Source organism: Prinia subflava, chromosome 6 (genome assembly GCF_021018805.1).
Source record: "Prinia subflava isolate CZ2003 ecotype Zambia chromosome 6, Cam_Psub_1.2, whole genome shotgun sequence".
Lineage (NCBI taxonomy): Eukaryota > Metazoa > Chordata > Aves > Passeriformes > Cisticolidae > Prinia > Prinia subflava.
The window spans coordinates 33,878,894-33,905,276 of record NC_086252.1 but is presented as its reverse complement, the minus strand read 5'-3'; the positions used below and the strand labels follow the sequence as shown (position 1 = coordinate 33,905,276).

General features: G+C 41.1%; 1 protein-coding gene across 1 annotated transcript in view; it reads left to right on the top strand.

Annotated features, from left to right (window-relative positions):
- Positions 1-26,383, top strand: part of LOC134552441 (von Willebrand factor D and EGF domain-containing protein-like) — a 110,230-nt gene that overhangs the window by 71,354 nt on the left and 12,493 nt on the right. Inside the window, exons 18-22 of the mRNA XM_063401155.1 lie at positions 3,183-4,276; positions 11,966-12,061; positions 12,805-12,900; positions 15,145-15,240; positions 16,765-16,860. Coding sequence (XP_063257225.1) covers positions 3,183-4,276; positions 11,966-12,061; positions 12,805-12,900; positions 15,145-15,240; positions 16,765-16,860 — 1,478 coding nt within the window. The remainder of the gene's footprint in view (positions 1-3,182; positions 4,277-11,965; positions 12,062-12,804; positions 12,901-15,144; positions 15,241-16,764; positions 16,861-26,383) is intronic.

Here is a 26,383-nt window from a genome sequence, read left to right as displayed (position 1 = left end):
TTTGCAGTGTCAGGTGCCAGTTTTGGTCAGGATGGGGCTGTCTCCAAGGCACACGGCTTGGGAAGAACAGTGTGAAGGTGTGTAAGTCTAAGCCCAGCAAAGACATGGGGCAACAGTACCAAGGAATATGGTAACCAGCCTGGTGCACCCTGTTCTAGGCAGGGTGTGAAATGTGTGCTGCTTCACAGGGAGCAGAAATAGTTGGGGTCAGAAGGGGACATGACTTCTCTTAATTCAAGTTTGGATCTGATCTTTTTCTGAAAGACTGTAAAAGTAAAAAAACCTCCAGCCAAATAAATCATAAACTCAGAAGAGAAAAAATATATTGGATTTCTTTTGCTGTTTCACAACGCTGATATCTCACCCTGGGTTTAAGAGATGTCGAGTACCTTCTCTGTGAATGGCTGTTTTCACCAGCTCTAGTAACTTTTATTCCCTCAGGAATGACCTCGATCCTCTTCAACCACAGATTTGCTGTGCCTTAGCAACACCGTGATGGCACTGGAGAACCAGGGGCTGGTTGTGATTTGTGAGTTTAGTGTGAAGCCCTGGGAGAACCAGAGGCTGGAGGGTCACAGCCTGGGGGACTCCTGCACCACGAGGATGGAAAGTGTCCTGGTGTCGAGTTGGATGAGGGATGCTAAATGTGTGTCTCAGAAATTTGCTCTCTGTCACCCTTGCTCTAATCTTCCCCAGACAGGGGACAACAGAGGAATCTCTCTTTTTGGGACCTGATCCATACAGGAATGATGCTCTCTTATAGTGGGGCACTCCATCAATAAGAACAGAGGTCCTGCCATGCACAGCTGGAGCAGAGCAGCAGCATCTCCGTCTCTTATCTACTTCTGTGAAAAATAAACTCAATTATCCTACTGCTGCACATTTCCCCATTAGTATGGGCAGAAATAGTGACAGGTAGTGAAAAGGTGGGTTTGTTCCATCCCATAACCTTGAGCACTTTGTCCTGTTGGGCTTTTTTTGGTGATTTCACCTAATTCAATATGCAATCATATGCTGGCATAGCAGGGAAAAACAGATTCATACACTCACAGTTTGCATTGATAATGGGTTATACATTTGAAGATATTGATCAACAGCAAGGAAAATAAATTGAAGTAATGCAGGATTTGAGAAAGCTGCTGACTACAGACAACTTAGTCTGCATTCTTTTGGTTTGCTTTCTTTGTTTTAGCTTATTTAGATACTTGGAAGGCCATAGAAAGACATTTTCAGATATTCCAGAAAAAACCTATCGTGTTCTTATCTGAACTAAATTGCACACTATCAATATAAGCAAAAATCTGAAACAATGAAAGCTGAGAGGACACTCTGGTCAACACCCTTGAATGACATCAACAACTTATGAAGTTTAGTCACCTCTAGAGAGTGGCTGAAGGACTTTTATCAGTCCCTCATATCATAATGAATAACCAACACAAATGTGGCACTACTCTTCATTGGTGGTATTTGAGATGTAAAAGTTACCTTACCACAGAAATACTCCAAAAAGATGCTGCCCCATACAGGGAAAGATGAAGTTTATTTGAAGGATGGGTATCTCACCTCTATCATCTGTTAAAGAAATAAAAGATTTCCCTTTCTCAGGTAGTCAGTATGATCCCCTTACTAGTTACTCAAATTTAATTGAGAGGAAAACCCATTTAATTATGACACAGTGGAAGGAGCTCAAAGCTATAATCAGGGCTCATTTTGGAAATTTGTCAGAGAGGTCATTCAGCCCTTCACTGTCATTCCTGTTGATTTCTGGTCCCTGAATCAAATTTTCCAGGGACTATAATGATCATCCACTACTGATAATTTTCTGTGGAGATATTTCTTTCATCTTTCTCTCATTCATTCATTTTTAAAAATCCTTTGACTTCTCCCATCCTCACTTGCTCTTTTTGCTGACATCCTCCTGCTTCATCATCTCTCTTCTTCCATTCTGTGTCCCCCATCATTCACAGCCTTACTTTGGATATTGAAATCCATGTATTTGCCTTCTGCTCCACTAAATACCATGTATTTACCTGCTGATGGCCACAGCTCGATCCAGTACCGTTGTAAATCTCCAAAGTATTGTGCTCCAGGGCAATAGAAACTCATCAGCTGCCAGCAGAATGACACTATTTATCAGCCAAATAAACACTACTTTGGCTGCCAGGATTTACTTTGCTCCAGTCAATGCCCTAACTTTCATCTGACCCTTGCCAAGCATCCGAATCTCTTTCCTTGCTAACTATGGTTAAGATCTCCATCAATGGGAATTTTTAGAAAGTGATTAATATTTATATTTAAAAGAAAGAGGTGCATCCTGCATGGGGTTAACCCCAGAACCAAGCGAGGTTTTTTGTTCAGGATCCAATATATTCCATATCCTACAGAGTGAGTGTGCCAGAACTGGTTAAAAATAGCCTCTTCCATTCATTAGCGTCAGCAGATGGCCATTAATCTTCCTGAAAGTATTGATTCAAACTACTCGTCTCCACTTTCAAGGCCCTTCACAGAGTCCCCTCTGCCCATCTATCATCCCTCCTTACACAGCTGAAAAGGTGGCTGGCTTTGGGACAGTGGGTGACAGTAACAAACCAGCCACCTCCCTCACACGCTGCCCCTCGTGTCTGGAGGGAGCTGGACACAGCGCCAGCAAAGCTCTTCCATCTGTCTCCTTTAAAAGCTTTCCTAAAACTCCCCTCTGCCATCAGGGCTACAGAAGCAGTCCAGGGTCACCCTCTGGTGTGATGGCACTGGAGCCTCTCCATGTTGACACTGTGTGTTTCTCCATCTCCAGCATCTGTCTGTGCCAAACTGCAGTGTTGTGTCTCCTTGGCTCAAAGAGCTGGAATGAAAACTCTCTGGCAGGTAATAAGAAGCAAATCTTGGCTCAGGAGGTCAAGAACTGGAAGATTCACCACAAAAAAAACCAAAAAAAAAAACCAAACAAAACAAAACCAAAAAAAAAAAAAAAAAAAAAAAAAAAAAAAAAAAAAAAAAAAAGGTGCACAGTACCAAAACCTCAAGGACTAGTGTAAACCAGAACATCTAAACCAGCATGGGAAGTTTTTGCTTGGGTGCAATTTAACCCCTGCATGCCAGCCCAGTGCTGCAACTCAAATGCCTGACCTTCCCTTGAAAAATATATTTCGTTCATGAATGCCACCCTTCCAGTGTCATCACTGCAGTTCCCTGTGCATCAGGGCTGCTGTCACCCACAGCAGACAGCCCCATGTAATTTCTAAGACACTTGGCATAAACCTCCCTGTAGCATATTTGATAATTAACTCTTTTACTTCTAGAACTGATGTTTTGATGTTTACTCCAAACCCAAAGGTTCACTGTGGTCCTTTCAACTCCAGACCAGCAAATTTAACTAATATATATATATATCTTCCTTTTGCCCTAGTTTCAAGGCCTTTCCAAAGCCATGTGGATTTTCCTGGAGGAAATATTGAAGATGCTAGAGGCTCTCACAAAGAAGACATATCTAAGATATCAAGAAATGTATTTTCCCTTCTTTCCCATCCCAAAATTCCAAGACAAGATATTACATTCCTTCTGGAAAGAAACCCCACAGTCATTCACATTCCATCCCTTGCAATGGAAAAGAAGACTTCCCAAGCTCAGACATTGCCAGAAAAACAACCTGACATGGAGTTCACAGCAGGTGAGAAACAACCTTTTCCTGAGAAAGGAAGTGACACACTCACACCCCTTCTGCATGAGGAGCCAGAGCCCAGAGCCCCAGCTGTGACCTCCCACCCTGCTCCCCCTTTGAAGCAGCACAAAGAAACTACAGCACAGACTGTTCCTCCTCATCCCAACACCAACGCAGGTTCATTCTCTGCAAGGTCCCAGACTCCTTCCAGGCATGGTTATTCTCCCAGGAAATGGGCCAGTCGAGTGGCAGTCTGGAGGAATAAACCAGCCCAGGGTTTCCCAACAGAGCAGCCCGGAGCATCTCCTTTGGCAATGCACTTCTCCATCCCTCACGGCTGGTTAAATCCTTCCCTGGATGCTGCACCCCCGAGCGTTGGTGCCCCAGCAGGGTCTGCCCCCAGAGCAAGGCTTGCAGCACCCACCACAGCGGGCAGGAACTTGTTCAGCAGAGCCAGGGCTGGTGTGGAGCTGCCAAAATCCAGCGGTGGGGCGCACCACAAAGCGCTGTGCGCTGATCTGCCGTGTTTCACTGGTGTCCCGTGCCAGCCAGCTGAAGATGGAGAGTTTAAATGTGGCCCTTGTCCCCCTGGCTACAGCAGTGATGGAATTACGTGTGAAGGTAAGGGAGAAAATCCTCTCTAAAATGCTCTTATAAATCCAAGTCTAATAATTCTCCAAAGCCAAAAAAAAAAAAAAAAAATTTGGAGATTTTTGTGGTTGGGACCATTCTGTTTTCAAAACCAATTATATTTCAAAATAACAAATAAAACCTATAACTTTGAAACAGCTCTTTCTGCTTACAAAAAAATGACATATTTATTTGATACCATCCAATCTATTAAAACCAGGGACAGATTGTGATCTTGCTTAATGCCAGATTCATTCTACGAAAGTCATCACATTCAGAACCATATAAAATTTCTGTGAGAAAGAGTAAAATTGATTCTACTTCTCTATACAACACATTCTAGGAAAAATTAATTTTTCTAATATCTTAAAAAATACTTGTAAATATCTATCTAATATCTTAAATATGAAACTGAACTTGTCATCTGAAATGTGTAGCACCAGAAGGGCTTTCACAATATTTTGAGTTATTTATCAGGCACTTGAGAATCCCTCCATAAAACAATAGGATTATGCACTTTGTTGAAGCCATGAATTCCCTGACTTTGCTATCATTAATCACACCTTTTGCTGACATCCCTCTGATAAGCTGATATCTTAACCGGCCTTCCACCACACAAAGCAAAAGTATTTGTATCATTCATTCCCCTCTCTCTCTTGTCTGGTCTCTCATCCTTCATGCACAGAGCAGTGAGCGCTGCTGGAGATACAGTACAAAATGTACAAGGAAAGGTTACTGTAATCTTGGACACTCCATTTTTTTGCCTATTTGCACATTTCTGAAATGCCCCCCTAAAGGATTTGGAGTTACTTGGCACAAAGGAGTTTGTCTTTAACTTCTGTTTTAGACCTAGAGGTGGAAAAACACCAAACAGGTTCTGGTACTGGGAAGCTCAAAGCAAGTCTGGCCACAGAAAGGCCATGCCCACATAGATATGAATATTTACAGTATGGACATAAGGCTGCTGTGTGCTTAGTAGACCCATCAGTATAGTCCTTAAAACAAAAATCTACCTTAAAATAAATCTGCCTCTGCCTTTTCTTGCAAGATATTTTCATCAGTTACTGGTATTACTGAAAATCTCCCCGGAGAGTCCTTAGGATGAAATACTTTATTACCAACATCACTCTGCATCTTGGGGCTTGATGACACGATGAACAAACATCTTTTTTTTTGTCTCTTGTCACTGAGCATGACACCTGACTCAATAATTAGCCTGTCCCTTCCCTTTTCTTCTCCATCCTGAGCCCACCCTCCTGCACACCTGTGCCCTGGAGCAGAGCCAGCGCTGTGAACAGCGCCCATTGTGCCTCCAGCCGTGGATGTCTCTTCCCATGTCAGATGAAGGTGATTCATCACGACAAAAGAGGCTGAAAAATGAGGGTAATTTCTTGGATTAAGGCCTGTCACAACCTCAGCTATCAGCACCTTGCGATGCCCACACTACACCAACTCCCCTCAAGGCAGCAGTGCCCTCTGAGAACAGAGGCACAAATATTGGGCAAAAAATCAAAGCTTAGATGAGACCAACATTTGAAAAATCTCCAGGCTTCAACGTAACATCCTTGGCAAGTGAGCAAAAATGTCAAGAGACTCAGATGCTATTGATAGTTGTCACCATCTTATTTCATATCAAAATTTGAGATAAAAGAACCAGCCCGCTGATAGCAAGTTTTAATACCTTTAGATCTTCAGGGGATGTGACCTTTGTTTAATAAGAATGTCTGAAAATAATCTAAAATAAGGAGTACTTTACAAAGTGGTATGTATGTTATGATAGAATACAATTTATTTTTTTCCAAATATGCAGATTCAAAACCAGGCTTGGAGGACTAGTAGGAAAAAACCACAAGCAGCATCCTGAAAACTAATATCTTTCCTAAAGTATACCATAACACATTTTATATTCTTAATATTATTATCCCTCTGGACAAGCCCCTCAGTCTCCCTGTCACAGTTCAGTTGGAAGTCCTCTCCCTCTGCTTTGTCACCCTGCACTGGGGGTCACAGACTCACAGGATCACAGGATGGGAGAAACCCCTGGGGACCATCAGGTGTAACCTCCTACCTTCTCTTGGAAGAACACAGCTAAATGTCACTGTGTTTGGCTCTTATCAGACATCTAATCTGAGATACTTTCAGATTATTTTAGCAATTTCCATTTAGATCATTCCCTTTGCTACTGACATCTGTTTTGTCTGTCAGAAGTAGAACCCTGCTTTTGCTCGTCCTGCTTTCATGTAATAAGAATTACAGATTATTTTCCTTTTGTTAGCAGTTATGTACTCTGCAGGTGAGGGGAGATGAAACAGTTCCTCAAGGCTCCACAGCTCTTTCTCCTTCCTGCACAAAGGCAATAAAACCTTTATTAGTAGCCTAATGTTAAAACTTCCCAGGCAAACAGGCCAGCTTTAAAAGCTTCGTTTCAGAGCAGTATTTTGGAGACAGTCAGCATCACCTATACAAAAATAAAAAATAAGTAGGGGAGGTAAGGCCTGCTGTAATCCACTGGATTCTCCCCATTTCCTCCTGCAGAAGATGCTCTCTGGCATTTATGGAGTAAGCTTAGCCAAGCATTCCTCCGGTGCTGAGGGAGGTTGCTAAATACCTAATTTTCACTCTGAGTGCCATTTCCAAGCATATATGCAATAAAAACCAAAGCATTGTCACAGTCTCCTTCAAGCACTTTTCGGGACAGCACAAATCACCTGCCAAAGAGCACTGCAAGAGCTTTACACATTTCAGTTCCATGTGCCAGGTGAATAAAAAGCTAGCCCTGTAATAATGAAGGACGAGCCCAAACAGGATTGCCACCAGAGCGTTTATGACATTTTGTTTGGTGTGTTACAAGTGGCCCCTGTGCTGCAGTGATTTGTAACATTTGGGGCTAACACTCTGAGACATTTGTTAGTGTTAGTAGTCATGCTAGAGCAGGTCCTTGTCACCCTGCCTCTGTTCCCCTCTCTACCACTGTGCACAGGTCATCACTTGCAAAGACACTGCATCCACTGGACAATTAAAAGGGAAACATGCTGTAATTTCTCTGGGCTCAGCTCATTCCCCAGTGCCCCATATGGCACTGCCTGAGAGCAGCTGTTGTACTCCTGGAGCTCCTTAGGGTGCCCTAAGGTGGAACACTTCCTTTCCATTTGATAACAGGATCGAATTTAATGAAAAATTCTGCTTTGGGTGTCATTGTTGGGCTTCTTTCTGAGAAACTGATGAAACATAAGAACTTAAACCAAATTTCTGGTCATCCCTTTTTTTTCTTGTTTTCCTGACTCCAAACTCCTCTGATAGGGAGTGTCTGGTAACTAAAACTGTACATTGAAAAGTCAGTCTCCATTTCATAGACTACAGACAATTATTTAAAACCATTTTGGATTAGGTTGACAGTTAAGAGCTGGTATCTTTCTGGTATTTCATCAGTCATAAAAGAGCCCCAGCATTCCTGTGAAAGATAAAGGGATAATACTTTAGAAAAATATTCCTAGGATGAAGTCAGGAACAGTCTGGAATAATCAGAAAAAAAAAAAAGTCTGGAATATTTCATTGGCTTTGTATAGCATTTTCTAAGAGAAGGGGAAGTCTAGAACAGTGGGAAGTCTAGAACAGTGGGAAGTCTAGAACAGTGGAGTTGTGTTTTCTGCTCAAGAGTTAAAAACACAGCATTGCCTTGACATTACAAAATCACTTTTCAAACCAACATATTTTCAAAATAGCAAGAGAGATGGAGTAGTTGGGACAGCATTATAACTTCACCATGTACAGCTGCATGAAATGAGGAAAAAAAATTGGGTAGCTCACTTTTTTTTTTTTTTTTTTTTTTTTTTTTTGATATTTTACACCCAAAAAGATCATATCAAACCAGAAGTCCTTTCCCTATCTCCAAGAGTTGCCAACTGCATTTGTCTGGCAATAAGTGGGAAAGATATAGGGATACTGTCTGGAATAACATCTCAGCAGTTATGGATCATGTGCTCCAAAACACCAAGGTGATGCCTTAGAACTTCATCCTGTTCACCATTTCCAGGTCACATCTGATGTCACAGTTTTCTATCCTTGTCATATTTTCCCCAAGGACCTTGTTCTTTGTACAAAAGCTGTTCTATAACTTTGTTTATTTATCCTTGCATCTTTTTCTGCATCTTTTCCACTTTTATCGTAGCTTTTCTGAGCTGAGGCACCAGACCTGCCCATGGTATTTAAGATGGAGCTCACCATGGACACTGGCCATAATGAAGTCTGGCATTTTGTGCTCTGCTCCTTTCTTAACAATTCCTACCCAAACAATTATTGGGTTTTTTTGGCTGCAGATGAGCACTCAGCTGCCATTTCACAAAACAAAATGCATTGGTACAACCTAACCAGCACTGGTGTCTGCATTTGTATTCCCAATTTATTCAGTTAAGTTTCTCTTGCTAATTCTCTGATTGCTATGATGGACATTTCCCTCACAAGCAGGCTCCAGACTGCTGGACTATTTAAATATGCAATGAGTTCATTTAATTGCAGTAGCACATGCTTTAATCCTATGCTTCATTTCATTTATCTGTGTATCTTACATGCAAAAGAAATGCTCCAGTCCTCAGCTTTCCAACAGGAAAAACAACAACCTAGGAACTTTCTTTTCCTTTTTTTCACCCACCCTCATGCTGAACACATTAAAACTTCATCTGCACATTTAGGAAGTTAGGCTAATGTATCTTTGAAAGGAAATAAATAATGTACAATGGAACAAGGTAGACTATGCTCCCCTTCAGTGAAGTCTGTCCTGATCTGACTTTGTGCAGAATTCTAAGCAGGAAAAGCTCTCACAGCTCCAAGCCTGGCTTTACTTGCACAGCCCAGGGCCTCACGTGTGGATGGCACTGGGAATTCCTCACTGTGGAGATGCCAAGCAATAACTCTGTCCTGGAAGACATTTGCTGATTAGGCTATGGAAAATCAGGGAAACTACACAGCATCTTGTATTCCTGAGTGCCCCTGAAGTTATTGCAGAGAAACTTATAAAAACTGTATGATCTCATTTTAATGGCAAATAGAAGTTTGGGGATATTTCCCAAAAAGCCTTTTCAAAGAAAACAATAATGCACTTCTCCATTTCCACCTCCAGATTTTAAATTGTAAACATAAACATACGTACACTTGACAGCAAGATTGACCATTTGCAGCAATGTTTTCCTCTTTGCTGTTATTTTTTCCTATCTAAAAATGCTTAGTATAAAAACACTGAAATACCTTCCTATAATTTAGCAAATGCTCGTGGAAAAAATATTCATTTCAGAAGATGAAAGATAGAAGTTTGGGGAAAGAATTTGACATAAGCAGTATATTTCTATTACAGTGGGAAATGTCTTTTAAGTGAATATTACTCTCACTCTTACAGAGAAGACAGCATTCAGTTTTTATCTTTTGCTATTCACCAGTAATAGAACAGTTTTAAACACGTTACTATTAAATGTCACCGTAAGAGCTAAATGTTTTAATATCCAAAATACCATGTTCTTGCCTGACAGTTCAGATGCATCTCAGGATGTGCAAAGGGCAGATGGAAAGTGTTCTATTCACACGGACACGCTTGCTTTGAGTGCTGCACACAAACCACGCTGAAATAAAGCGTAATGTGCTTGAATGTCACCGTGCTTGGCACAGCACTGAGGCACCTGGGGGCTGCATCCATCACCCTACAGGAAAGGCAATCACACTTCATGTACTTTAAAAAGAGTGGTACATTTCCCCCCAGGTTTTGTAACCCCCTTACCTCCACACAGGCATTATTGACCAATTCTACCTGCTTTAATTTCTAATTGGAAAGAAATCACTATCCCAGGTTGCTCCAAACCCCATCCAACCCGACCTTGGACACTTCCAAGGATGGAGCAGCCACAGCTTCTCTGGGCAACCTGTGCCAATGTCTTACCTTTGTCACAGCTAATAATTTCTTCCTAATACCTTATCTAAACTATCTAAACCTACTTAGTTGTCAAAAAAAGATGATTTGGGTTTAACCCTTCTTTTTTTTTTTTTTTTTTTTTTTTTTTTTAATTGCACAGATGTATACTGTGGAATTTCAGCTAAGCACATGTTGATTTGCAAATGTCTAAACCTTATAGCTCATCCCATTAAAACTAAATTTACCTTAATGACGTTCTCAGCATATACAGTATGGGTCTAAAATACACCTTGTAACTTTTTTATTCTCAGGAAGGTCAAATCCTAAAGTTATATAATGCAGCAGTGAAAATTTCACCATTAAATACCAAATACATTTCTTCAATGCAATCTTTGTCAAAATGGCTTATTTAAAAGCCCCTTCTTGGAGTTCGTCTTTTTTACTGCAATTAGAAAATATGTGAAGAATTTCATTATATTTTTGGATGGCAAAGTTCATATCCCATGGCTTGGTGACAATCACAAGAGGTGAGGAGGTGTTCAACACAATAACTGCATTTAAATTATGTGGCACCCAAAGAGTTACTCCTTCATTTAGCTTTCCATTTCCACAGCCCCTTTTCCAGCTTTAAGAACAAAATGTGGTGCATTAAGGTTCTCTTCCTTTTAACAATACTTAAAATGAAAGATGCTTTGTTTCAGGTCTCGTTAGCTTCATTTTGCCTTTTCCTTGGAATAACCTTGCTTAGCTTCATATCCTTCATAAAAGACAAAACTCTGTCAGCGAAGTGAGCCAAAGTACAACATTTTTCTCTGTATTCACTTCCCACACACAAGGGAAGATATTTTTCATTCTGCTATGTGAGGTGTCTTTTTTTTTTCCTGAGGCACTCATTTCTTGCTCTGCTCCCTCCACAGAGCTTCTCCTTTGAGTGTCAGTGGTCATTCCTGTCCCTTCTGTGACTGTTTTGTCCCTTCAGTGATCATTCTGTCCCTCCAATGATCTTCCTCCTCCTCTTTCGAGTTTGCCATGCGCAATTACCTCTTATTAGAGGGTTACAAACAGAACTGTAAGATACCTGCTTTAGATCTTAGGTGTAAGGGTCCATAATTTCCAGGTTCACTGTACAATAAAGGTTTTAGATTCAAAATTATCAACATTTGAAAAACAAGCATGCCTTCAGCAAATAGCCTGTTTCAGGAGTCCTCCCCACACTCATCCTCTCTCTTCCACAGAATTACATTGCATGCGGCAACAAGTCAAGAAATCTTTATCTAATTTGCTGCTTTGTCTGCAGAGCTCATGCTACTCATTAAATATTAACATTTTTGCTTAAATGTTTGCCATTTTGCTGACAAATCCACACACAACTCTTTTCTACAAGGAACACCTGATCTCTGCCTTATTGTGAGTTCTGATACCTGTTAAGCCTTACTGATCATCCACAAGGCAAATTTGTAGAGAGGGATGGGCAAGGTCTTGAGTTGTACCTGCATTTGCACTTCATCCATCACCAGCCCTCAAAATATCTACTTAAAAATGTGCATGCTCCGAAGTTAAATATGATTATGTTAAAACCATTCCCTTGCAGACTTTATACAACTGCTCATTAGTGCTGTATTGCTAATGTGATACCTACTGCTATCCTGCAGTGTTTCCCTCAGCCAAATTACTCACTGGATTAATAAAATGGGATGGGGAAAGAGGTAACCTGTGCTGTGCTCGTAACCACAGAGAATGCAATATTTGAAGTGTATTTTTTCCCTCATGTTTCACTCTTGCAGCGCAGTGTGAGCCGCCCTGTGAGCATGGAGGAACTTGCCTGCCTCAGAACACCTGCTCCTGTGCTTATGGATTTGTAGGGCCTCGATGTGAAACAAGTATGTACGAACTCACTCAGGCTTTCTTCATTAGCAATTAGCAGAAGTTACAAGAGAAAAAAAAAAGCTTTTTTCTTTTTTTTGCCTATATTTCCTCTTAAAGTGATTATTGAATACAAAGGATAACACATTGAAGTAATACAGTGGCTATTTCAGAGGATATATTTACCAGCAGCATTGTTGTATTATGTAAAAATATGCACATCTAAATCAACGTTTGCTTCGTAAAATTCCTTCTTGAAAAATAAACAAAAAGAAGAAAAAAAAAGGTGCATGTTATTTACAGTAATATTTATGAAATTGAAGATTGTGAGTGAATGTAGTAATGCTAATTTTGAGAACACAAAATACCAGCCATACCTATTAGGAGTAATGCTACTCTGCAATACAAGTATAAAAAGAGGTTGAATACAGAGAATATCTGAAAATCAGCCTTCAAACCCTTCTGTATCAGCAAAACACTCTCATTTCCACCATTACTGACCTTGCTGCTTATTTAAATATCAGGTTGCCCTTGAGAGGAATATAATTTTATCTATGATCCAAGTAGCTGGAATACTTAAAAAGCACAGAATTTTATGTGTATACCTTCTAATAGAGAAAGTAAATCAAGGAAAGGGACAGATTCCACCCTCAGTTTACCTCCTGGACTAGCACTATCCATTGTTGGCTGTAATAGAGCAGCTTTAGGATGTGCAGTGGTGGTAGTGATAAGGGATTTTGATCTTTTGTGTGTTTTCCAGTGGTGTGCAACAGGCACTGTCACAACGGGGGTGTGTGTGTGTCACCAGATGAGTGCCAGTGCAGGCGTGGGTGGAGCAGCCCCTCCTGTGACACAGGTGAGTGCCTGGCAAGGACTGACCCTGCCCTTTGCTGCCCAAAACCCCTCTGGTTCCCCACAGCTCAGAACTCAAACTGGGAATTGCTGCTGAAAGAATTAAAGCCTAAGAAGAGGAGACCAAGCACAGGGCAAAACCTCAGAAGGCCTGGAGTTTATGTAACTATTCATAAGTTTAGATGTTTATGTAAGTGTGCCTAAGTTTAGATGTTTACCTACATCTCAAGGTTTTATAGAGGGAACCTACAAACGAATTCTTTTTGCAGCTTTCTAAGCTTGTGTGATTCTGGAGCTACTTCTTAGCATGCTGTGCTGCCAGAATTCACACTGCTCCTCCTGCCTGCATCTCTCACTTGCAGAGCACCTACAAAAAGCATCCACAGAAGTGTGGGAGCTCAGGAAAAAAGCCACCTCCACCCATCAGTACAAAATGACAAGGTGTAGACTGGAACTAGGTACTTATTTCTAGTCAGGGCTCAAAGTTTTAAACAGACACAGCTCAGACTCCCCTCTCAGGAGCAAAGTCCTAAAAGCTGGGGTGGATATTTTCTCCAAAGGCACAGAAACTACAGCACTCACCTGGGACATGCAAAAGAGTGAAATATTAAAACCTGAATAAACTACCTGAATTAGTGCCAGACCTCAAGGCTCCAGAGGCAGTCTGCCTCTGCCACGGTGAATATTAAATGACTGACACCTTCAGCCTACATTCCCTTTCCTGGAAGGTGAGAGATGTCATTTTAACCTCCATCTCCTGGAGACTGCTCTTCCTGTAAGTGTTAAAATGACAGACCTACTGAGGACACATAAATCAGCCCAGCTGTGATCCACAGGAAATGACTGGGATTGTCACTGCTGGTCTGGTTCCCACTAGCTCCTCTTTTTCTTCTCACGGAGTTCTGCAATTTCATTTTGGGGTGGCTTTAAGCAGAACCATTGCAAGAGAAGGACAGAAAATAAGCAAAAGTAGTAGTAACTTCCAGCAGCAGGATTTTTTTGTCTGCTGACAGTTTTGGTGAAAGGCTGCCAGACTCACCTCTCTGGCACTGTTTTGTGTGAACTGCACAGAATATTTTGTGGGCACTGCTGGGGTTTCCCACCTCAAGCGTTATAATAGGAATCTTGGGAAGAATACAGGTATAAAAATGAAAAAAAAGAGGAGTTTACCACTGGAAATATAAACATTGACAGACTGACAAGATTATGGACATCTATGAACTATCCAGGACAATGAGAGGACTAAACCAAATTCCCCTTGAGCAATGAATTAAATTCATTTTGACTAAATAAGTGGCTGCTCCTTAGTCAGAAAAACCTCTCATCTAGACTACAATTTCACTTTTTTTTCTCTTTCCAAATTGACATTTTATTTCTTCTTTAGTGCATCTGAAACATTTTAGTGACCCTTAATTTATTTAAGCTCAAATGCATTTAATTTATTTAATGGGCTATTCTGCAAGATACCAAAAGACAAAGAGAATAGAAGGAAAAAGGCTGGTTTAAAGTGTCACTCTGCTTTACAATGAAAACCTTATCAGATTCCTTGTTCTTCACACACTGACTTCCCATCTAAATCAATTTGAAATTCAAATAGTTTGGGTTTTTTAACAGTCTGGTTCTTGCCACATAGAAATATGCAAGACAGTTTTTAATTCCTAATGCCTGTTGTATCATCTAGAGTAATAACAGATACATAAAGAGGCAAAGGGAGCTCAGCCAGTGGCTTTGTTGGTGATGAATGAGCCAATGTGTTGTGGGAACTGGCATTTAAATGAGGCAGAACAAACAGGTTTTTTGGTGCACACCTATTCAAGTCCACGGAAATGCCACAGTGCTCTGCTGAATTCAGACAAAGCAGCAAACAATTAATAGCTCATCTCCAGGTTATCCAGGGCGTATTTCATTTGACTACATTTACTACCTTGGGATCGTGCTTGGTGAGAATACTGGAATAGAAATAAATGAACTGTGTGAATCAAAGGAATACCTCTGAAATAAATTAAATTATTACATTAAATTATAGTCTATTTCATCTGCCAAGCTATGCTAAAACACCACTGAAATGCTCCCACTGTGTCGACCATGAATAAATGTTGCAGCACAACTGACCTGCAAGGGTTGCATTAAACTTTCCACAGTATCACTAGAAATATTAATTGTAATGACACGTGCAGCAGTAAAAGAGTGCCTGCTCCAAAAAGTTCATTATCAGAGATTCATAAAGTTATGTTCTATTCCCATCCAGCTGTGTGCAATCCTGTGTGCCTGAATGGGGGAGTCTGTGTACGGCCAAACGTGTGCTCGTGTCCTTCTGGTTTCTACGGGCCACAGTGCCAGAGAGGTAAGAAAGTTCTATTTATCATCTTGATAGAGGGCCCAGGCTCAAAATATAAATATCATCTATAATATTACCTGCCCCCACATGAAATATATCCAGAGACTCTCCTTGTCATAACTATGTGTGCTCCTTTGTTGTTATAGCCTGTCATAAATCCACATTTTATTGTTCCTGTTGGTATTGGGAAGAAGTAAGAACTTATTGGTGGCATCATTAATGGTAACTAAATAATTACTTGAAAACTACCTGAGCCAGTGATATCATTAATTAGCAACTATTCAATTAACTGTTAAAGCATGGCAGTGCTTTGCTCAGTTTGGTACCCTGTGGTGTGTACTATACTGTGTTTCAGAGCCAGGTGATAATTTACCTTCAAATGGGGCTCACAGTGTCACCTACTTGACCATCCTTAAGTATTGTGGATGGGAGACTTCTGTAGGACTTCATCAGATCCTTGCTCAAAAATAGGATCCAATATTGCTCTGATTGAGCAGGGCCTGATTTTGAATCCCTGTCCTAGCTGTAAACTGAGGCTAACACTCCTGGGCTTCTCACTCCCTCTGTGCTGCAGAAGTCAAATTATTGAATCCTTTAATGACCCAGTATCTACGGCAGAACACACAAGAAAGAGAACTTGGGGCTCAAGCATCTGGAATACCCCTGTGCTAAGACCACTCCCTTTTCTTTTTTCAGTATGTGATATTTCAGTATGTAGTAGGATCTAGTAACTCCTCCTGAATCTGGCAATATAAATGCACTCTTACCAAAACTACTTCAACATTAAAATTCTTTGCTCTTTCTCTTTTGTTTCCCTGAGCCTCCTAAATGAATGTGATCCTGATGTATATTTTTGCAAGTGAAACATTCACACAGAAAAATCTAATTGCAAATGGAGCTTGCTGGAAACTCTTTGTTTTCATGATGTTGGGAGTTAAGGAGAGTGAAAATGATACAGACTGTAACGTGATGATTTTGTTCTTGAACACAGAAGGTGATTTTCATCATCTAGGTGATTTGAAATTTTTGCTCTTAAGTGTTCTGGTTTAGACAGAGCTAAAACTTGAAAATAAGTATCCACATTGATGGGATCTGAAATTGATAGGAGTATATAATGGAGGGATGCTGAAGGAAAGCAAAGCCCTTCCTTCTGCTTCCTTGAGAAAGGGGGAAGAAACAGCACCAAGGCCAAGCTAGCAAATGTCAAACACCGATCATGGGGAGAAGCCCTTGAGGAAGCTCTTTGACAGAGACTTTAAAATCTGACACCATTGGGAATATTCTGACTGCAAGTATCTAAGAGACCCTTGGGTGCTTGGAATCATGTTCCACATTTTTCCACAAACCACACAGAATCAGAGTCTCCATTCAGGATCACCCTTTGGGGAGACACCTTCCCTACCCCAGCTTAAAAAATACCTCTGCGAGCTGCTCTCCCAACAGAGGCACCTGAATAAGGAGCCTGTGTTTTGGCAGTGTTGATCCCCCACGTGATTTTGGCTCACAGAACATTTCCTTTCCTTGCCCCAGCTGTTTGCATTCCCCCCTGTAAGAACGGTGGTCACTGTGTCCGGACCAATGTCTGCTCCTGTGCCGAGGGCTACACTGGAAGGAGGTGCCAGAAAAGTGAGTTACACCTTTCCCTTTTTTTCCCAACAATTCTCTGACTCCTAAACAGCTTTTCTCCTTTTTGCGCATGTTCCACAGAACATTTAGCCTGTATTTATGCTGGGATCAACTATACTTCTATCAGAGCCCATAAAGCTCAATGTTATACTCAAAACCAACTTGTTAATTAGAATAAGTCAAGTCGAAGTTAGGAGGAGAATATTTGGCTGGAATCCTCTCTAAATATTTCATGCATTCAAAATGAGTAACATTCATTTTTGGAGATTAATTAATTATTTTGCATGGAAGATTTTCTGGGGGAAAAAATTAAAGCCAAAGGCCAAGAAGCTGACTAAGATCCTTAAAAATATTAGAACCTTGAAGTTCCAGCTTAATTAAGGTAATTGGTTAACAGCATTTCATTCCTGAATTTTTTCTTGTCACTGAAAATTCCCTTTCCACATTACCATTAGTATTAATATTTGATTCTTCAATTCTTCTGGGGAAAAAGGTTATTTTGGCTCCTTTACAGACTCAATTGCTCAACAATATTTGTCATCCAGGGACTTTAGGATATGTATGTTAAAACTTTCTCTTTTTTTTAATATTATTTCTTAATCAGTTTGAAATTGGCAAGAGGGGAGCTGTGAAAACAACCATTCTTGGCAGGAAGAATCTGTACATTTCCAGAGCATTTTATGTCTCTCACACACAGAGGAAAAAAAGCCAGTAAAAAATTCCCTGCAGCAACAAAAGCCCTCTCATTCCCCACACTGCCGCCCTCCCCTCCTTCAGCAGGGAGGGTCGTGACGCACAGTGCACAATTGAATAGTCTGCTCTGGCAGGAATGTGCTGGAGGGAGAAAAAAGGAGCAAAGAACCTTATGTTTGGCATCCTGTTTTTGAGGTTAGAGAACATTAGAAAAGTGCTGTTTCCAGCTTTAAACACTCTGCCACATCTCCAGGCAGATCAAAGGGAAGCGCGCTGATGATGATGCAGCCGAGCGAAGCGCTCCCTGCAATCCTCCAAACTCCACCAACTCACAGCAGGTTTCTTTCCACCTTCCAAAAGCTTCTGAGGTTTTGTTGTCCATCTTGGTGTAACCTTTTGCAAAAATGTTTTTTGAGATGATGAAAACATTTCTGTTCTGTCTGATCCAAGCCTTCATTCTATTTCAATAACTGCTATTTTGTCTTGTTTGTTTAGCCTAGCATTATAAAAATTTAAATAAGGGGCCTGTGAGTGTGATGAATGAAGAGAAAATTAAGTGGGAGGAAAACACTACTTTTTCCTGATTATTACTGGCCACTGGCCATTGGTAAAAAATGTTGAGTAATGCTTCTTTTTTCTTGCCTAAAATCAAGAGCCTGTGGGACAAGTAACAAGATCCAGCAGAAGAAGTCCTTAATTCATAAGATTTTATAACAAGCTGTTTCTTACTGTTGTTATATAAAACAGCTTCTCTCTCCTCTGGCAGAGGTTCCAGATTTTGCAGCTCCTCTGGAGCAGAAGCCTGCAGAAGTCAGCCTGAGAGCAGAAGTCATTCTCAGCTGACCTTTGCAAACTTTCCTCCACAGAAAATGGAGAAAACCAGTGCTCCCAGCAGTGGGAGGCTGCTCTCTGTCCCATAAACCTCTCAGAGTTCAAATGCACAACAAATCTCATTTTGCCTTTTTTAGGCATGATTTCACATGATTTTTCATCAGGCATGGACTAATTGGGGGATATGTGGCATACACTGAAAGGCTGGAAGTGTAAACACAGGCACGTGTTCCTAACTCACACACAAATGACAAATGAAAAAGAGGAGAATAAATCCCTGGTGTGCAGAATTCCTACTACACAACCCCTTTTTTTCTTAAATAAAACATGTAAAAACTACCATAATATCCATTTGAATTCCAAAAAGAGCTGAGTATCATGCAGCTCAGACTGCAGTGTCACTAGCAGTAAACGTACCTGTATTTATACATCTATCAAGTTAATTTTGATAATCCTGAGGCTTCCTGGGGACTGTGCAGAGGTGAGAGAGCCCCATGGGCTGCGTGCCTGAGTGCTCAGAGATCCAGCTGGGAGTGCAGTGCTTCTGCTGACCTTCTTGGGAAGGGTATGGCAAGAAGGAATCAGGGGAAAACAGTAGATTTCTGCTTTACAGAGGGGGGTTTTTTTCTGCATTTGAGCATCTTTTATGGCTTTAAACCTGACTTTAAGAACTCCATGTAAGGTAGCTGAGCTCCGAGTTACACAGAACATTTCAGCTTGCACAGGGTTGTAAAATCCAACAAAGAGTGAGGAAAAAAATACACATACCATGATAGCAAAGCTGTGATCAGATGTGAAGTTTACTGCAAGTTTAACACTGCATCATGTCTCATTTCCATGTCAGCAGGATAATGTCAGAGAGACTGCTAAAGGTGAACCTGTGCCCAAACCACAGCTCAGTGGTGTCCCCTGTTGCTGCCAGGTGACCTCACACTGAGAAATGCATGGGTGGCTTAGCCACAACGATGGATGTGACAATTCTGAGAAAAAAATCCTTTTGAAGGACTTTATTTCAGTTGTTCTTTGCACTCTGAAAATGAAAATGCTGTGTCCTTATGCACTTTTACACTTCTAGTTTCAAACACTTCTGACAGCAAATCAGCTTTGCTATGTACTTACATTGAGTCTATAATCTTAGAAATTTGGGGTGGATTATTGCCTGACTAATAAAACCAAGAAAGAGTGAGTAAGCTTAACACTAATACAGACAAATTGCCAGATTATTCAATGTTATCATTGTTTGATACGTTGATATTGTTTCCACTGCTTTTAGACATTTCTCTTGCCTTCTTAACAACTCACCTGCATGGACAGAGGAAGAAAAGCTTCTATTTAATTTCGGCAGCTTCAGATTCTCAATTGAAGGAGATAATAAAGCCACACAATCTATGTGTGGTTATTTTTGAACTGAACCTAAACAGGCTATTGGTTTGTTTTAAATGCATAGAACCATGGCTTAAAATTTTCACATTCATCCCTGTACAGTTTGGAACTTCTTCCTTATGATTTTTCATCCCTGCACAGTTTGGAATTTCTAATACTGTCTGCATGACAGCCAGAAACATTCAGGACAGAGTGGTGGCACCACGTCTTTTCTACTCAGGCTCGCTCTCCTTTGCTTCCTGAGTGCGTGGGGAAAGGCATTCAGCCTGAAAGTTTGTGTTTGGTGTCTAAATAAACATCACTCCAAACCCCCAAAAAGTGTAAATCAGCAAGGTCTGACTGGCTGCCAGCTGCAATAAGTGCCTGGTGATCATGCAAAGCAGACACCCACGGCCCGGGCGCGCGGGTGGCAGCGCTGACAGGGAAATGTGTGGTTGTGCCTCAGCAATCTACAGCCTCGTATCCTCCTTGAGAAGGATTGTTTCCAGGATAATCAGTCTTGTTGAGAGGGAAGAGGCAAATGCTGGCAGCACCTCAAAATAAAATATATTTCTGGATCAACTTTGCATCCAACAAACACACTCGGGCGCTAAAGAAAAATTGTTTGTGCAGTGGTTTGCGTTCCCTTTTGAAAAACACAGGTTTAAAAATCCTGGGATGTCACTGCTTTTCAGGAGGCTTTAAAGCAGGGTTCTGACTGATATTTACTGCATCCTTACAAAAATTATAAACAAAGACAACACAGTAGGTTTCCTTTATTTACTACATGTATTTTCACAGGACTGCTCTAAAAACAACCCTTAAAAATGAAAGCCCATAAAAGTTGAGTTGTCTTATGAAAGTTTGGAATAAAGAAAAGGGGGGAAGAAGAGGGATTCACGGGACCACGTTTATCCTTTCCCTTGCTGTCTCCTTCCTGTGAGTGCATCTCTGAGCGAAAAAAGGCGAGCCACAGCTCCCTCTGGAGCTCATCAGCAAGCAGAGGTCACGGCAAGCAGCATCCTCGTCCTGCCTTTTCCCGCACACCAGGCACACCTGGAGCTGAGCTCAGCCCCTCTTTTGGCATTTCCTCCTGGCCATGCAACACAGCCAGAGACCTGGGGTTTGGTCCCCGTTTAAAACAGAGAACAACTTTCTGTGTGCATCTGTTTTTTCGGACTCAGTCCTGATGGCTTTGTATCACATAAATCACCACACCGACGCTGGGGCTTTGCAGATTGGATCTCAGAGTTAGGAGATAACTATTTCTCCATTTCAGTAATTCCTGCAGCCAGGATTTATAGCCAATTCACAGTGTGCAATATAACTCACAGTCATTCCTCCAGCTCTGCTTGCTCCTCTTTCCCTCCTCCTTTCTTTTCCCTTCCCGGTAGCATGAGGACTTTCTTTGCATGAGAGCTAGAGGCAAACTAATTGGAAATGTGAACACTGGGCTTCAAAGGCAGCTTTTTGCTAAGCAATGTCATATTGTGAAAGTCAGTGATTTCCCACATTCCAGCCTTCCCATGTAATGTTTCTGTACATTACTGCCTCGCCAGCTGCATAAGCAGGAAGTTTTACTGCTCAACAAATCAGACTCCCACCGAGTTGTCATCTTGACACTGTGTGATATATTCTCTGGAATGTCTTCACTGAGTAGCCAGATTGACTTAAGCTATCAAAAATCAGCCAGTTTGCAAGCCAAAGGTCCAGCAAAACCTCCCACACAAACAAGCAGGGAACAAACCACATATCTCATCCAAATGGATGGAGGAATCATTCACATCAGACTTGCTTTCCATATGGCAAGGATGTGCTGAAAAGCAACAAGTGTTTGTCTAAGATTCCTGGATGGCAAATATGCCTGAACAGTGGGTGTTTGGAAGTAAATGAGCAGCTGCTTATAGCAAACAGACCCGTAACTTCCTGTTCAAAGCATTATCTGTGCAACAAAATTTCAAAGGTTTGCAGGCTGGCTTGTCCCTTGGGTGGTGCCCAGTCTGGAGACACAGGAAAAGGAAACACTGGTCTCAATCCTTGATTTTCCAGTCTGTGTCACAGAACAGGTTCATATTAGATGTCATCTTCCTCCCCTGGGCAGGAAATGCAATGGAGGATGAACAGGAAAAATAAAATTAAAAAATAAAATAAAAAATAAAAAAAAATAGAAAAGGGTACTGCTGTCTTTCCTACTCAACAGAACAAAATGTGATCCGTGCATTTTGCCTGGGGGGAACAGGGAGAGCTGTGACTTCCCAACAGGGGACACTGACTCAGGGCACAACCTGGTTTTTGGTCTGCTCTCAGAGCAGAGCTCCTCACTGCTCACTCTTAGTAAGGATTTGTGACAAAACCATTAGTCGGCCTTTCTTAAAAAATAATTTTTTTTCATATATATGTAGCTGATGCATTTATTTTAATAAAGGGTTTGAGCACATGCATCTGTCTAAATTTATTTTTCAAGAAGGGAACAAGAATACATCTGGGTAGGAACTGAATATATTTCCTAAATAAGCCCAAAAGCCTTATTAAATTTTTTATTCATTCCATAAGCAGAACATTCCCAGACTAAAGCATGAATTTTACTACAGTAGAACACCTAAATTTTAATATTCTTTACCTGTATCTTATGCACAGAAGAAATGTGCCAGATCTGCTGCCGTATGTAAAAGCATGCCTAAAGCAAAAGAAAAAGGATTCCTGAATTACTTCATCTCTCTTTGCAGTGGGCTTTTGTATGAGAATAAGTGGGTTTTGCCCACTAATTGATTTAAGAAACAACATTTTGGGGGTCTATTTTTTGATTAAAATATTTTTTAAATGTCTCTTACAAAAGGAGCAATGGATCTATCACTTGAAAAGCCCAGAGGACAGATGGTCATGGAGATTAATGTTGTCTGTTTATCCACAAAAAGACACAGGCAAGACAATCCTCTCCAGCACTGATTTCCATGTAAGCTCAAGATTATTTCCGAGGCAGATAAGAACAGGGTGATGAACGGATCAGTGCAGTGCCAGTGCAGGCAGCACTCCTATTCCAAACTTCCTGACCAGGTCCTTGTTTTTGGCTGGGTTGTCAGCCAGACCACTGCAGCCCATGGCTGCTCTCCTTGTCTTGAGACTGGAATCTCCCTTTTCTCTTGCATAGATAAAAATGAACCAAGTGGCACCAAGCACAGGCAGTGCCTTAGCCAGGGTAAGGGGAATGTGCCCAAATGGCCAAATTGCAGGTCATCCTCAAGCACAGAGCTGCAAAAACACAGGACAAACTGTGTGTATGAGTCCTCTTTCACTTCTCATTCAGGCATGACAAGAAAGCAGCTCAACAGAACAATTTATACATGGGCTGGAGTGGTTCACTGACCTAATAAAACACAGAGCATTCTTCAATGAAGAGAAAACGTTACCAAACTCAAGCCCCTAACAAGTTGGGAATATGACTTGTGCTGAGAGTATACTTTGCAATTCCCCACATTAATTATACACTAACTGTTGCAAAGATGAGAATAAAGCAGAGCTGTAGTCTTTTTCAAATTAATAGTGTTGAAATCAGACTAAAACCAGCCCGTAAATGAGACAAAGGATTTACTAATGATCTCAAAATCTCACAGTTCCTAGCAGAATATTCCCCAAACATCCAAACGTGCACCTACACGTGCTTATTTTGTTTATGGTGGTTTCATTGTGGAAGATGCTGAAGAATTCCACAGCTATCCCGACATGATGCTATTGCATGTGCAGAGTTTCACCTGGCAACAGACAATAGGCAAAATTAAGATCATGAAAACAAGAGGGAGAGACATTTCAGTCCAAGGAGAGTGAGGAGTCCCCTGCCTGTACTGCAGTGACAATCCCCCACTGGTTTCCTGATGTTTAGGAGCCTTGCCTACCACTCACTCCCAGGGAATCTTTGGGAGGTACAGATGGAGAGATCAGGATCCTCCTTGGCTGACAGAAAATGTTATCAGCTGCTGAGAGCAATGTGAGAGCAAACAGGAATGCAGTGCATCACACACTGACTCTAGGAGTGCAGTCTAAAAGCTCAGTAGTTTTTTCCATATAGTAGTAATTATTTTTCTCATTTTTACTGAACTAATAACTAAATTAGATTTATTTCCTGCTTTAATATCTCTAAAAGGCCCCATAAGTATATCAGAGTACACATCAGAATGAAGACCTAGACATAATTAGGCAAAGCACTGACATTGCACTGCTATCTATATGGTTTATAATTTTTCTGACCATTTTTTCTTCTGAAATGTGTGCTAGGTCATGCAAACTAACTCTTATTGCTAGAGCTCTGTGGTAAAGTGAATATATTAGAAATGCAAACTGTCACCACAACCATCACAATTACATTTACAGCTCCCTCTGTGTCTTGTAGTAATTTGTTCTCCCGCACTGCATCCCTCAGAGGTTTCTACGAGATTATTTTTTTACTATTGAGAAAGGTAATTTATTGAAGAAGTGCTTTGCATCTCCGCCAGAGGTACGTGAAGCGAGAAATAGGGATGAGCAAACCTCAAAATGATTGGTAGTTTGATATGGATAAGGATCCAAATTTTAGAGCATTGCACAAAATTTGCAATTCTGTTACATGACAAGTATTCTTTCTCCCTAAAATTTAATCTGTGGCTATAATTACTGGCATTCAGTGGATCACACATCTGAGGTTACTCAGAAAGAGCTTGCAGAGAAAGTTATTTCTTTATTTACAAACCCAAATCAACACAGATGAGAAATTTCAGATAAAATCAAGCTGTGGAGAAACATATGTGCCTAAAACTCAGCATGGGCAAAACTATTTCCTCACTGCCCTTGGAAGCAGAAAAAAAAAAGGGGACTAGAGATTGCTGGTGTCCCGAATCCATAACGTGTTTTTCAGAGCTGTGTGCATTTGGGACCTTCACAGCAGCAGATATATTGGTACATCCATCTCGCTAATGATCTGTTGAGCATCAGTTATACCCTCTAAAGGGGTGAATGACATTTTTTACCTCCACTGGTTTCTGCCAGTAGAATCCAAACAATGGTGCCCTTTGCTAGAAACATCTTTTTTGGCCAGAACACACCCATTTGGGGATTTTTTTAATTTTTTATTTTAGAGGATTGGAGATCACTCAGCAAGATGAAATCTTTATTTGGAGCCTAGAAGCATCCAAGCAGTTGTTCTCTTTCTGCAGTCAGGATAATGTTTCATCTGAGCAGTGCTGCCTGGGTGCATAATGCACCCAGAGAGATGGAGAACCTTCTTCCAGTCCATCAATTGAACTGTGTTATTTTGTGAAACTGCTGGTCTGACCTTCCAGTTCGTGTCCTGTGAAAAGGATCAGCAACCTCCCTACACTTTAAGGCTGTAGTGTCATGATTGTGCCATTCCTGGCACAGAGCTTCTCCACATTCATTTTGTTTGATCAATAGGTGATACATTTTATCTACAAACACTTGAAAGGGCTAGAAGTGCAAGCTTTAACACAAAATCCACTTCTTTCCCATTTGCTGGCTTCATTTTTGTCCACAGCTCAACTTCTGTCAGCTGTATTTGCCTGACAAGACCAGTCAGTGATATTTTTAAATCTATCCCATGCTCTGTGTTCGTACTGGGTTGTATCTCCCCAGCTACAGCTCTTTGCTTTTGAGAACGTCACACCAGATCAAGGTAACCACCAAGCAGCAAGAAGGAAATAAACATTAAAACAACATGTACCCACCGAAAAAAAACCCAAAAAAACAAACCTGAGACTGCCCAAACTCCCTGCTCTACAAGTTGAAATATGCATTGGACCCACAGAGAAGTCATCAGTTCAAAACCAACACCAGCCAGAAATAAAAGCAGTGCCTGTGAATCACCCAGAAGTGTCAGCACAGGGATGGTGACTTAAGGAATAAGTTGAAGTATGTATCTACCAGTGGGTGTTCCTTTGGCTGTGTTTCTGTGTTCTTTGTCAGCAAGATACAGCCTGATGCATTGCCTTAGCTGGCCCACACAGATGTTACTGCTCGAGGCTATTTTCTCTCTTCCATCCAAAGGCAGGATGCACCCAGAAGCAGGTCAATTTACTCAGCTTCTGCAGTAAAAAAAAAAAAAAAAAAAAAAAACAAAAAACCAACAAAAAAACCCACAACTATTTTGAAAACTACATCTTCTAATCAGCACTGCAGCATGATGCACTGTCTCCCTGTTGCCTCATCAGAGCCATGGCCCATGGCTCAGGATATGTGACGACAGGTAATTTTTGATTCAGAAAGATCCAGTCTCTGCAGTCTCATGGCCAGGAAAGGGCATGGATGTCTCAGTTCCTGAAACATTGCAGGGGATCTCTTTCTTCTAAGATTGCAGGGCCATGGTGTAATATTCCATCTCTTTTTTCTTTTGACTTTATGAAGGTGACAGTATGTCTTATTTGAACAAAATAAAAGCTTTTCACTACTTATTATGTCCTTCCAGTGAGAAAAGGTGTAATGAGGTCTTTTTGTCTAAAGGTGGCTTAGGTTAAACGAGGAAAGTTTTTGCCTGATAATCCCCAGAAGCAGTGGAAGTCTGGAGGACATGTCTGGCCGTTTCTGATCCCTGGTCAGCACATGCTGCTGGTTAATATCTGACTCTTCAATAGAGTCAGTTCTAGCATCCACAGCC